The 14,556-nt window shown below is 39.2% G+C and overlaps 1 protein-coding gene across 2 annotated transcripts in view; it reads left to right on the top strand.

Annotated features, from left to right (window-relative positions):
* Positions 1 to 14,556, top strand: part of ANKFN1 (ankyrin repeat and fibronectin type III domain containing 1) — a 439,591-nt gene that overhangs the window by 355,277 nt on the left and 69,758 nt on the right. For both annotated transcript variants that reach the window (XM_074388549.1, XM_074388548.1), the window contains exons 8-10: positions 2,030 to 2,127; positions 4,813 to 4,903; positions 11,040 to 11,147. In XM_074388549.1, the coding sequence (XP_074244650.1) occupies positions 2,030 to 2,127; positions 4,813 to 4,903; positions 11,040 to 11,147 (297 nt within the window). The remainder of the gene's footprint in view (positions 1 to 2,029; positions 2,128 to 4,812; positions 4,904 to 11,039; positions 11,148 to 14,556) is intronic.

The following is a 14,556-nucleotide window of genomic DNA, read 5'->3' as shown; positions in this document are numbered from 1 at the left end:
GAGATGGGGTCTCATTATGTTGTCCAGGCTGATCTTGAACTGCTGAACTCAAGTGATCCTCTTGCCTTGGCCTCCCAAATTGTTAAGATTATAGGCATAAGCCTCTGTCCTCCAGCCTAAGAGGATTATATGTAAGGATGAAGAGACAAGCAGAAAAATCAATTAAAGAGTTACTACAGAGTTGACGTTCATATTCATAAGCCATTCTTTGGAGTGATCGCAGTGTTGGGGAAGAGGGCAACTTATAGGAGGCATTTTAGAAGCAGAAACCACTTGGTTTAGGGATGAAACAATGTTGAGGAACCGGGGAAAGGAGAAGACAAGGATGCACTGAGATTTTTGGTTGAGTGGCTGGATACATGACAGTGCCAGTAGCTAAATTTGAGGAAATGAGAGAAGAAACTTATTTTGGTATAAAAGAAGTACTTACGGGACACTTGGAATGGAAGGCATTCAAGTAGAGATTAACAGAACGAAGTTCGAGCTCAAGCAGGAGGCTGGACATAGAATCACAGTTTTAAGATTCACAGTTAGAGCCATGAAAGTGGATAAAGTCGATACCAAGGGCAAACACGTGGAGCGAAAAGAGAGCCAAACATCAAACTCTGAAGGAACATCACATCAAAGGGCTAAGGAAAAGGGGAGAAACCAGGAAGAGCCTAGAAAGAAGCAGTTAAAGGATAAGAGAAGTGGAAAGGCAGGGGCAACCAAAACTATGGGGAAAAAAAAGTTGCACAAAGTAAGGAAGGCCAAACATAGCAAGATTTCCTAAGGGGAGACTGTTGCTGATGATCAAAGCACTACGAATTTCAGGAGAGCAATTCAAGAGAATGGAGAAAGCAAGTGAGATGCCCAGGAACATTCTGAAGAAGAGGAGAGAATGCAGGAGCATCCAGAGCAGAGTTGTGTGACTCGAGGGGTCACACAGGCTTTGGGGATAGATTGGTTTGATTTTGAAGTATTAACATGGCACAGAGAATATAATTTAAATCTTAAGACCTATTGCTTGTCATGAAGTTTAGAAACACAGAGACATTGCTTCCCACAGGATTTAAGTTCTTAAGTCCCTGCTTCATTTATGCTTGCCTTGAATACCAAGTACTTAAGATAATTTTTACTGATGATGCACAATTTATCTTTCCTGACTATGACTTTGTCAACCAATGGGAAATATGATAAAAGCATCTGATATCACAGTAAAATGGGGTATTAGAATTTGCATGATTTAACTAGGAATAAACATTCCCTTTGGGGATGTGAAGGAAGAAGAACATTGAACACGTAAGCCACAAACCCCTTTTCCAGGGAAAAGGCTTGGAAGAAGGTATCAAGGAGGAGAAGGAGAGGAGAAGGGAGCAGCAGATAAGACGTTAGGGGAAGAGAATGTTTTTAGAAAGAGAAGGTGTCAAATGATGTGGAGATAATGAAAGGAGGCTTCTTTATTTGGAATGAAAATCTCACTCCGACCTTAAGAGAGTATTTTCAATAGAATGGTGATGCAGAAGCCAGACTTGGAGAGTGAATAGAAGGTAATGTCCCAACAGATCCTTTGGTTCGCATAAGCAGTAAGTAAGTTACCTACTATATTGAACAAACTGTTTGTTATATATAATGTGCCAGAGTATGTGCGTGTATATACATATGTATACACACACACAAATGCACATGCATACAATGTGTTGTATAACAATGGCCTCATGAACAATATATTTAATGTAACTTACATTTGAAATTAAGAACATCACAAAAATGTACCTGTACCACAATATACATTATATTTATCAAGATTCAAAAAGAACTCATAAGTTTTTATTATTCTTTTCTGCTCTTTTTTTTTTAAATGTTAACTTTGAAACCAAATTGACATCTCAAGGAATATGGTCTGATGCACCAATATAAAGAAAGGAGGGTTAACTTAACCCCTTTTGAGAAGGATTGTATGCTAGAGTTTCTATGGTACTTCTTGATATGTGACTGAATTTTATTCTCCCTCTTTCTCTCTCTCTTCCTGGCCCCCTACTCCATCCAGTGGAATGGAGTATGTCCAAAGACTTTTCTCCTTTGGCTGGAGAAATCATCATGGATAATCTGCAGACTCTGAGATGCACAATCACAGGACTTACAATGGTAAATGTCCCCTGGTAGACCTTCCATTTCCCTATTGCTGATATTTGTGCTGGGATATTAGTAGCAAATGCCTATGCTGAAAGCAACAGCCAATGCCCAGTCCTCTGGCAACAACTGCCACTCATTAAGCACGATATGTCTGGTATCTATAATCTGAATTTCACAAAGGAGTAAGCAGACAGCATGAATCACTTTGTAAATTGCCATTTTCTAAGGAGATCAGAAAAAGACTGGCCTCATGCAAGCCTTGAAAGCTGCTGCTTTCTGGATCGCAGTCTAATCTTTTGGGGGAAGGGGAGAATGGATCAAAGGCTCTGAGAGATCCAATTTTGACTCCCTGTCTGATGACAAAAATAACAGCTTCATCTCACCCTCATGCCCACAGCCTCAGCCTTGGTTGAGATCAGTCATCAATTGCAGTCACGTAATTTCCTGAGAGAATCCTTTTCCCTTGATTAAAAAAAAAAAAAAAAAGTCTGTCTAAATATGCTTTCACAAAGAAGAAACTATATATGGTGGAGCTGCATTTCTCAGTAACCTAAACCAATTTAAACTGTGAATGAAAAATTGGAACAAACTGTGCTTTATTTGTTTAACTAATACAAACTCAAAAGTTAATTATTTAGAATTATGAACATATGAGCATATGAAATGCAAAAAATAAAAACACCTTGTAAATCAGTTCAAAGTGGAGCAAACCCTGTATTTCCTCAAGCAATTAAAATGCAAAGATAAAATTCTTTTTTCTCAAAATATTTTAAAAGTAAAATCAAACTTTTTTCAGTCCAATTCAAATATTTAATATCTTAGGACCTTCAGATGAGGGAAGTAGAGGGATAATTTTGTTATTGCTGTTGTTTTCTTAAAGGTTGGTTGACTAAAACAGTTATCTATAAGGTATAATCCTGAAACCCAGCCTTTAAAAAAATGCATCAGGTTGCATTTTTTTCTAGTTTAAACCTGCTTATTCTAATGGAATTGTTGATGGTTAGGTAACCACCAGAATCCTGACTTTTAGTCCTAATCGCACATCTATACCAGGGGCCGGAACTGTGGATTACCAGAGCAAACAAACCCCTGAGTCGGTGGCCTCCAGAGATGCTATCAGTAGAAGACTGATTCCAACCCTATGGCTCACAAGATGGAAGAGGGCCAGGAGGAACTCCAGGGAATTTCCATGACTTAAAAGAAAAAGTGTTATGGTGATAAAAAAGGAAAACTCTCCATAAAGAGTTTCTCTAATATCTGAACTAATTTCCATAGGGATTTAGTTTTTCCACTTGACCATCTAATGAGAGAAATACAGACACTATTGTAATCATATAAAAGCCTAGGAGTAGATTTACACTTCTACACAATCTCTATAACTTTGAGGGGCACAGAGACCCATTTTCAGCATTAAAAAATTGACTTCCTAATATAGTAAGGTCAGTATTATAGGAGTCCTAGAAAAGTCTCTACAAAGATGTGCTTTTTTTTTTTTTTTTACTTCAAACATCATTTTACAATTTTTACAAGCAATGTTTCATCAAATGCTGGCTTCTCAAATGCCCCTTGGTTTCACTGGAAAAAAGATATAAAAGCAAAATATAAAATATAAAAACTCAAGCAAAATATAAAAACTATGCAAAAGATTTTAAAATATTATCAGCAAACAAAAACAGTTCCTTAATTCTTAACGTCACAAAACAGCATTAAAGACTATAAGCCGTTGTTTTAACAATGGCTGTAAAATTGAAGTCACATCAAAGAGCTAATTTTTTAAAATGTATATGCAACTGAGTAAAGGATGTTTTCTGAAAGTATATTTATTGTAGCAGAAAATGTGAGAACAATCTAAATAATGTCCATCAATCAAGGATTCGTTAAAATACATGATACAGAATCTTTGCTCACAGTGAAATATATGCAGCCACAAAAAGAACAAGGCAGATCTTTTTTTTTTTTCCTTCTTCTTCTTCTTCCTTTTTCTTTTTTTTTAAGACCAAATCTTGCTCTGTCACCCAGCTGGAGAGCAGTGCTGTGATCTCGGCTCACTGCAACCTCCGCCACCAGGATTCCCCTGTCTTAGCCTCCCGAGTAGCTGGGACTACCGGCACGTGCCACCACGCCCAGCTAATTTTTTGTATTTTAGTAGAGACAGGGTTTCACCATGTTGGCCAGGATGGTCTTGATCTCCTGACCTCATGAACCACCAGAATGCTGGGATTATAGGTGTGAGCCACCATGCCTGACCAAGGCAAGTCTTTAATGCACTACTGTGAAAAGGTATTTATTATAACTTGTTCATTTTCTACAGCAAGTTGATCACTAAAAGAAGTGATAGCTATTGCTGTAGGGAGGGGAAAATGAGAATGATGTGAGAGTGGGGATTACTATTTTGGGTAAACCTTATAGAATTGTGTGACTAAAAATTTATATATAGTTTTGGGGGGTTAGGAAAAACCATTATAATATTTAAATTTTGAAAAGAAGAAAGTGCATAAAAACTAAGAGGAAACTTCATATATGGTTACTGTGATAAATAAACATAATCAAGAAAAACCAGAATGCTAAAGTATGGGCAACAGAGTTTCAAAGAGATGAAGGAGTTAATCAAACATAGCAATTTAACCCTATACCCAGAGAGTCCAGGGTAAAAATGATTAAATAAAATGCCTGATGCATTGTTTCAATACTTTGCAGGGCCAACAGTATTTTGTTCAAGTCTCGGCTTACAATATGAAAGGATGGGGACCCGCTCAGACCACGACACCGGCATGCGCCTCTCCTTCTAGTAGGTGGTGGCTCTGAACTCTCTCCAGCATGGTAACAGACTCCAGCTGCAACTCCATCCTCAGGGTGCCATTGCCATTCCCTTCCCCCACTGCTTGCAACCAACAAGACCTTCTCAGGGCAGCATCTGGGCCACATAATGAATGATTCCCCTGCAGAAATGCTCCTGGAGAAGCAGCTCAGTGGAGTAAAAGGAGAGGGAATTTGGAAACAGCCTGAATTTGATACCCATAATGCCTCTTACCATCTGTGTAGCCTTCAAAAGTTGTTTAACAGCCAGGCATGGTGGCTCATGCCTGTAGTCCCAGTTGCTAGGGAGGATGAAGCAGGAGGATCTCTTGAGCCTGGGAATTAGAGAGTTCGAGGCTGTAGTGAGCTATGATCACATCACGGCACTCCAGCCTGGGTAACAGACCAAGACCCTGCCTCTCAAGAAAAAAACAAAAACCAAGTCTCTGAGACTCAATTCCACGTCTGCAAAAAGGGACTAGCCACACCCTTTCACAGGGCTCCTGTGGGGACGGATCAGATGCCATGGTGGGAGTGGCGGCCCAGAGTACATACAGCCCGTTGTCACTCCCCTCTTCCCTTCCTCACCCACAGGGCACACACCTACATCGACCTGATAAGAAGGTCAAATCCAACAGATCTTACCGATCTGACACTCTTGTCAGAAAAAAGCTTTCTTACCAACAGCATTCTGCTACAAACCCACAAATATAATCTATAACATTTGTAGCGGTGGCTGAGAAACCCAGCAAAGGCTTTCTGGTTATTTGAAAATTAACCATCTATGCCTGGTATGTTTGGGCACTCTCTATTAACCAGAAAATGTAATCAACCAGAATAAGTATCTCCAGACATAACATATGACAGATATTTCTAAGTAATGAACCCAGTGCTGTGAATTATATTTTCATTTTTGAAAATACTTTTTTAATGTGAGTGTTGAAAGTGATATCGTATGTTTCTTGTGAGAGGACAAACTGCTACATCCTTGATGGAACACAACGTGCCATGTTATATCAACTGCCTTAAGAAACTCTGTTTCTTTTTACTTCATAACTCTACATCTAGGAATCTAACCTAAGTGAAAAGCAATGCAGACAAATGAGACTGTACAATGACATACAGCAATATACTCATAAAGGGAAGCATCATGTGTGGTAGGAAGAACTAAATATCCAATATTAATTTAGTAGTAAAATATGATATGTCTATATTTATATCCATAACTACAAGTAAAATACAATCCCTAAAAATGGCCTTTTAAAAAAACATTCATTGTGTGGGGAAAAAAGCTCCTACCGTATAAGTTTTATGTAAAAAGAAAAATGCAAAATATGGGATTTTTTTCACGTAACATTTAACTGTAGGTTTGCATATAATTTGGTAGGGTGTGTCTACGTGTCTTAATAACTCTCAAATTTTCACAGTGGACATTTGGGTTATGAGATTATGGAGATGTCTGTGTATTTTTTAATAACAGCCATTTACCCAAGACCAGCCATGCATCAGGCCGTGTGTAAAGGGCTTTCACATTCAGTATCTCTCCATCCTTGCAGTCATCCTTCTTCACTGGTTCTGTCTTGTAGCTAAGCATCATTGTCACCGTCATCTGCATCTCTACCCCATCAGAGGTAACCTTTATCAGACCCGTTATATGGAGGACATTAATCTAAGTAGTCCACCTGGATTAACTAATTTAATCTTCATAACATATCTCTTGAGGTGATTTTTATTATTGGGCTCATTTTATGGATGAGAGAACTATAAACATAGAGGCGCATGTATACACAGCCCAACATCTGAACTGGGGTTCAGAAATGTTGCCTTTCCAAAGGTCACAACACTGGTACATGGCTGAGCCACGATTCTAGCCTGAATTGGCCAACGTTCTGGCACGTCTTCTATGCTACAATAACTAGTGCCCTGCTATCGGGCAGATTAGGAGCCAGCCAGCCATGCCTGACTACCATCTCTGGTGGATTCAGATAACGACACCAGGTCAGACAGGGCCTTGGACCACCAATGCGTGAGATCCCTGGGATCCCTGACTCTCCTGGCATTTGATGATTTCATTATTATAGTCTTACTTGGACTAGTCATCTTTTTATTTCTAGTCATTTATTTCTAGTCATCTTTTTATCAAAGATTTGTCAGAAACACAAACCGGGAATTCCAAGATTAAGATAGCAAGGGACCAATCTCATTTGGGGAGGGGGCGTAGTGTGTGTGTGTGTGTGTGTGTGTGTGTGTGTGTGTGTGTGTGTGTGTGTATGTTATGGGAGGGACAGAATATGCACAAAAATGCTAGTCTCCGTTGACCTGAAAGTGAGGCAGGTGTGTGGGGAAACCTACTCCAAATGCCAGTTCTGATCTGCATATAGATGCACTTGTTGATAAAGATCAGATGTTCAGGTTCTATAAACTGTAAGTTCCACTCAGATACTGTCTCTCACAGCCCATTGGAAGTGCCATCTCCAGAATGAACAGAGTAGTTGTTCAGACTGGAAGGAGTTGTCACTTATTAACTGGTAATTAACATATCAAATAGCAACACTTTCTAAAATGGTATGTTTGATTAGTAAGGATAATGGGCAAAGCACTGAAATCCTAACATGTGGTTATAGTTGTTGCAGACATGCCCTATCACTTGGAAGGAACAATATAAAAACACTCCTATTTATAAACAGAGTATGACATTGTGATGTAACATATATCGGTATTCAGATATCTACTAGGGGACAATGTATTCTAACATGACAGGGTAATTGGAAATTTGGTAATATGTTCCAGTAGGCTATAAAACTTTTTATATATATATATTTTTACAAAAGGCCTTAATGTGTTTTTATAGACTTATGTTATACAGTATGGTACATAATAAGAGAAAAGGACCCAGACAGACTTGTCTGAGTTACGATCAGGAAAATCCTGATATCACCGGTGAATGTAAGCTCGGCATTGTGTTGCAGCTGAAGTGTCTCATTACCAGAACAGTGAGCCGTATTATGCGGCACAATCCACTCTTTTCCTACCATGCAAAGTTTATTCCTGTCAGGTTCCTGATTTCTTAATATATTTTCAATTTTCTCCCTCATCCCTAAAGTCTCCTATTTTATGTAGTCGTCAGAACCTTCCAAACATCTATGAGAAAAACTCATTCTTTCCAAAAACCTTGGCATTATGTCCAGTGCTCACTTGGGCTGCAATTTAGCATTAGCAGCTTTCTAATGTATCACAAAGTCATCAGATGGAGCTCGCCTCTTATGTAATAGGGCTGAACGAGACAGACCTATTTCAGCTCTCCTCACATGGACGGCAGCAGTCACACTCCTTAGAACGCGTTAGCATGTTCAGGGGCATGTGATAATTCAGCCACCTAGGAGCCTTACTCAAACACACCCTTACTTATCTTGTCATGAGCACTTCAGATGCATTTATCCAACTAAGAGAACAAAATCCTAATGGCCTTTGGGAATCTGTGAGAGCAATGTTTATTCTCACTGTGCCCCAATTCTGGGTGTGCTAAAAATGATCTAAAGGTTACCAAGTGTTTATTTCCTCAAACATTTTTGAACTTTCCAGTAAAAATCCTTTCCCATCTTATCCTACCTGAACACCATTACGCTTCTATTCACAATGCCTCACCAACATTTAATGCATCTGCTGTGTGCCCCAGATGGTGCCTTTGTTTTCACAAACCTCAAGCAAATTAAAAAGAGATTTAAAATCTCTGTAATCCCAGCACTTTGGGAGGCCAAGGCAAGTGAATCACCTGAAGTCAGGAGTTCAAGACCAGCCCGGCCTACATGGTGAAACCTCGTCTCTACTAAAAATGCAAAACATAGCCAGGCATGGTGGCACATACCTACGGAGGCTGAGGCAGGAGAATCACTTGAACTCAGGAGGTGGAAGTTGCAGTGAACAGAGATCATGCCACTGCACTCCAGCCTGGGTGACAGATTGAGATGCTGTCTCAAAAAAAAAAAGAAAAAGAAAAGAAAAGAAAACCCGATGTGGTGGCTTACGCCTGTAATCCCAGCATTTTGGGAAGCCGAGATGGGCAGATCACTTGAGGTCAGAAGTTTGAGACCAGCCTGGCCAACGTGGCGAAACTTCATCTCTACTAAAGCTACAAAAATTAGCTGGGCCTGCGGGCACACACCTGTAACCCAGCTACTCAGGAGGCTGAGGCGGGAGTATCACTTGAACCTGTAAGGCAGAGGTTGCAGTGAGCCAAGATTGCACCACTGTACCCCAGCTTGGGTGACAGAGAGAGACTCCTTCTCAGACAAAAAAAAAAAAAAAGGAAAAAAAAAAGAAAAAAAAAATCTGAGGCAAAGAGAAATTAAGTCATGGTTCTTGACCACAAGGAACAAAGAGTCTACCAAAGGTACCTATGCCAATTTCCTGTCTCCAGCATTGACCACAATTAAGCCACACTGCACAAACTCCAACCAAGCTTCTGACCTTCCTTCCCAAGAGAAAATAGAAAAATAAAAAGCATGTCCATGATATATGAAATTAGCAATATATGAAGGGTCAGGAGATGATATTATTGCTCTGGCTGTGCCACTAACAAGCTGAGTCATATAAGACTGGATTGGTTATATTAGCCTTGATCTCCTAAAAAGTGAAATAAAGACAGGTACATGGCGGACGGTGGAAAGAAGAAGGATTAGAAAATCTCTGAAGTCCCCTTCTTTGTAGATTATCATATGATAGGGTAAGAAATGGTGTTTCCATCATGAATTCCCTTCCTTTTAAGTTATATTTACAAAATGCCTGTCATGTAATGGGCATTGTGCCAGATACCTAGGATATCTCTCATTTAATCCTCACAAATATCCTGCAAAGTAGATACTATCCTCATTTTTTATGTTAGGAAGTAGAGGCCCTGTTGGTATAAGTAACTTACCTGCAGACACTGAGCTAGGAATTGGAGGAGCCAGGATTCGCACCTGGGTTTACCTGACTTCAGAATCTACGGTCCTCCTAACTGTGCTATACGCCTGGGCCTTGGATGAACCCCTATGGAATGCTTTTAACTAACTTTAACTGTCATGACATCTACTTAAGTTTTTGAATGAAAGACACCCCATATTTTAAAATCAATCTGTGGGGGAAGGAGTTCGAAACTTGTTCAACTAGAATTTAAGCCCAAGATACACTCATGAACGGACTGGCTTTTCTGGGGAAGAATGACAAGCAATTTTAGAGAAAGCATCTCAACGACAGAGCACATTAAATTGTTGCTTTCTGTTTTTCCCTCCAGAAAAGAAAACTGGAGGAAAGAAAATGGAAGAAGGGATGGACCTTGAAATGACTGACCTGCTGGAAAAAAAAAAATTAAGAGTGGAGACAGCAGCATTACAATCTTGACATTAGTCCCATATGGGTTATTACTCTTGATATCATTATAGCTAAACAGAATGAAAATAGAAGGGGGAGAAAAATCTCAGTGGGTATTGCAATTTAAATTTGCCTTGTAAGCTAATACTGTATATTTAGAGACTGAGCAGACAGGGTGGTTGGTGGCTCAGAGTATGTGCAGGGGCTGCTGTGCCAGCTAACCAAAGCAGACATTCATTAGAGCAAAATGTAGATTTCCATTTCTTGGCATCTGACGTGCGCTCTTTCCTTGGAAAGAAATGTCAATTTGGCCAAAAGTGTGAAACCTACAATAAAAGCACTGGGACTGTGGATTTCATCTAGTCTGCACATTCCCACCCCTTTCTTTCCTACTGTGAAAATCCAGTTTAGACTCAGGGTGCTTCGTGGAGAGATGGCAGGGGAACTGATTAGGATATAGAATCCTAAAAGGGGAGAAGGAGTTGGAAGAGGTGAGATTGGGATCCCAAATTCCTATTTTCTTTTGGCTTTCAATTACCATTTTCTCTTGCCCTAAGACTGCCCGACACAAGAAACCAACCACAATTACTGTTTTGCACTGAGCTCTGAACAATGGCAGCTTCCAAATCCCTGGCATCGCCTCCTAGCTCTGCAAGTGTGGGGTGCTCATCCGCGGAGTCTGTGGGTAGCATGAGCAAAACTCCGGCTCCTGAGGCAGGGCAAGGAAGAGGCCTCCCCTGCTTTAAAATTTCACTATGTTTATTTCTTTTGTTCAATAGACTGGAAAGACTATGACGACAGAGAGCCCAGACACAAGGGACAGAGTGAAGTCTTGGAAGGTCTGCTGCAGCAGGTCCGAGCCCTTCATCAGCATTACAGTTGCCGGGGTAAGGATAAAAATCTGTGCTGGGCCATCAGCTGAGGTCTCGGTGGCGCCGGTAATTTTAGCAGTTTCCTAACTGGGTCATACCTTCTCATTCATCAGGGAGAGAGATATTAATATTTGTACATCTGGATTCACTTTACTGCACTATCTTGCTTTAACCCTTCAGAAGAGACTTCGCTCTCCTTCTGTCCCTTCCTTTCCCTCTCCCTCTCTTCATATGAACGGTTTGAAAACAAGCACAAGAAAAAAAAACAGCTGCCCTGAGTTCCCTTCTCTAGGAATTGTCCCTTCACGAGACTCCTCAGTGGGGTTAGCTCTTTGGGACATTCACGCAAAAGCACTTTGCCTCCAAGGAAAATACCCTGAGTTTCCCTGTGAGAGCCCAACCAATTATAATAACAACAACAATAATAATAAACCTCCAGATCTATTAATAATATAGTTTACAATTAAATTTCACATCCAGCATCTCATTTTTATCTTCATTTTGTCAATCACAAATTGAGGATAAAATCACTTAGCCTCACAATCCACTGAGTCTAAGTGGCGTTCCCCAAGGTCACAATGCCAGGAAAAGACAGGGTCTGGTCTTCAAACTGGATTTTTCTGGTTCTAAGTCCAGTCTTCCTGACACACTTCATTTTTATCTCCCACCCTTACATCAGGACTGGGCACTAAACTGTCACCTCATCCTGAATTTTAATCTTCCTCTGTACCACTGCTCACAGGAAAGTAGAGCACATATTCCCTAGACTTTCACCAGTTACACCCAGAGAATCTCTGAGAGCATTTAAAAGCTTCTTTTCTACTTGGGCTGTTCAATTGGGACAGGCTCAGATTTCTGATCTGTGTAACGATTTGTGAAAGAGCTACTTAGTTTTATGTGGAGAATTAAAGCCTCCATAAAGTTTTCATTTTCCATGCCCGCATCAGATGTCTAACTATATTGTGCCCTGTAAACTTAGGGCACTGCTGGAATCGCTGGGTAAGAAATCTACTATTGTGGAGGATCTCTTGAACCCAGGAGTTTGAGGCTGCATTGAGTTATGATCATGCCATTGTGCTCTAGCCTGGGCAACAGGGCAAGATTCTGTCTCTAAGAATAACAAATTTTTAAAAGAAAAACAAATCCACCATTAAAACTAAGAGATGCTAGTTGAGTTGGAGCTTGCTATAGAGAAATCACACTGAAGATTAGCAAAAGGTTGTTCTCAGTTGCTATATAGCTATCACAATAGGACCTTTCAGCAATGTTGGCTCTAGCTAGAAATTAGGACAAGTGTTTGCAAGAAAATAATATTCTTCTAATGACCGGTTCATTAGGATATGTAAATAGGCGTGGAGTAGTTCTGAAACCCAAGTGCGATTTCCACTCCCAGACCTCTAAGAAGTCTTTACCCAGACCAGGACCATCAGCATTCCACACTGACCAAAATCTGCTTAGTTCTTGGTTATTGAGGGGCTCCTTTAACCAGGCCAGTTGTTACCAAAGCTCCTTTCTCATCTTCTGCCTCTCCATCACATGCCTGCCCATTGGTTCCTGTAGACAGCAAAGGTAACAAAGCAAGCGGACAGATGATTCTTGGAAATTCATAAGCCACTGTGTTTGGTCTTGATCAGAGAGGGGAAAGCTTAAATTACTCATGAGAATGAGAGATTTTTACAATATCATCTGAGGATTCATGCTCTTCCCATTACCACTGGATTCCTATCTAATAATCAAGAAATGATTGTCTAGATGGCCAAATTTTTTCTATAGTTTCCATCTAACTTCTGTCATATAGATGCTTTTTTCCCAGAGGAATGTAAATATACACGTAATATCAAGAAAGATTTAAGTATGGCATAAGGTAGAACTTTCCAAAAAAGAAGAATGTATTTTATGGGGAATATACTCTGGACACTTAAACAGCACTCAAAATATGTTCCAAAGATCAGTGGTTCTATAATATGCTCACCTAAAAAAGGTTCTCTTGTCAGGTAAAGTTTTGGAAATGTTGAATTCTACATCCTTCTCTCTTAGAAAGGTAAAATATACATTAGAATATTAAAGACTCTAATAAAGAGACATATTTCATTTGATTAACTAAGCATTTTTCAAACTTCTTGAGCCATGTAAAACTTTTTTCACAGTATTAGTATTCCAAAGCACAAATTTTGGGAAATGCTGACTTACGATATGCCAAATAAATTACCTCACACACACAAAAAAAAGAATGAATCTAAGATGATTTAACATAACCCTAAGTGCAAAAGGATAAATGAAGGATAATATAAGTATTGCTTACAGAGAATTATAAAATTGTTATTTATTATTATTACAAAGTTTTTATTTAAAATATTCAAATACATTGAAATACTACGTGGTTTATTGGGGACATAAACTTTTACCAACTTTACAATTAGAAAAAGTAATTATTTCAGATTCCAATTCTACCACTTACAAGCTGTACATTCTTGGGAAAAGCATTTCACCACTCTGATCCACAGCTTCTTCATCAGCAAAGTCAGGATAATATTATCTATCTTGTTGCAGGATTGCTATGAAGAGTAAATTAGGTACATTAAATTTACCTGACACAGTGTCTTTCCCTGGCAAACTATAGCTTCTTTTTCTCCCTTTGAGAATGGGGCCACTCTCCAGCCTCAGCACTTTATGGATATATTCTAGAATTGAAGTGTAATTGGTGACTGTACTGTAATGACCCTGTAATGACTCACTAAATATACAGCATATTCCAAATATATGAGTAATAATAAAAATCACTTCTACTAACATCCTGAATAGGAAGTACCAACATCTACATTAATTTCTGCATTTTGGCTAAAGAACTGGCCAAAGCTGATCTGCATGCTTAGTATTGGGATGAAAATTCAAGGGAGATACTAAGCAAACTTCATTGTTCACAATGTTAGTACACTGACGTACATAAGGAATTACAATATTAAAACAACAATCATGCTTATAGCAATATCCTATTGCTATAAGCATGATTATATTGCTATAAGGGATGAATTTATGTTATTATCCAATTATTCAACTTGCAAAACAATATTAACTGAAACCCTGCCTACTATGTAATTTGTGGGTCACATAGTAGGGGCTGGACATGCCAATGTGAATAAAGTAAACTCCTATGCTCCATGCACTTACAAGCTAGGGAACTACTGCCTTCAGAGTGCAGAAAAGAAACTTTTGCTGTTTATATTATTATGATAGTTAAATTCTATGATTATTTTCCTTTCCTGGATAGCTTTTTGTTTTCCCTGTAGTTAATAATCATTTATTGTACATTTGCTTGTTTTTCTATATGGTTATGATAATCCCCAAACTATTCTCCAGTTAGATAAGTCTTCTCTATATATAATGAGATGCTTTAGGTGTTTCTATTGCATCTTCATAAGGAATC

Source organism: Saimiri boliviensis, chromosome 17, assembly GCF_048565385.1.
Source record: "Saimiri boliviensis isolate mSaiBol1 chromosome 17, mSaiBol1.pri, whole genome shotgun sequence".
NCBI classification, from domain to species: Eukaryota; Metazoa; Chordata; class Mammalia; order Primates; family Cebidae; genus Saimiri; species Saimiri boliviensis.
Note: the sequence above shows the minus strand (reverse complement) of the source record. Positions and strands in the feature narration are given on the sequence as shown.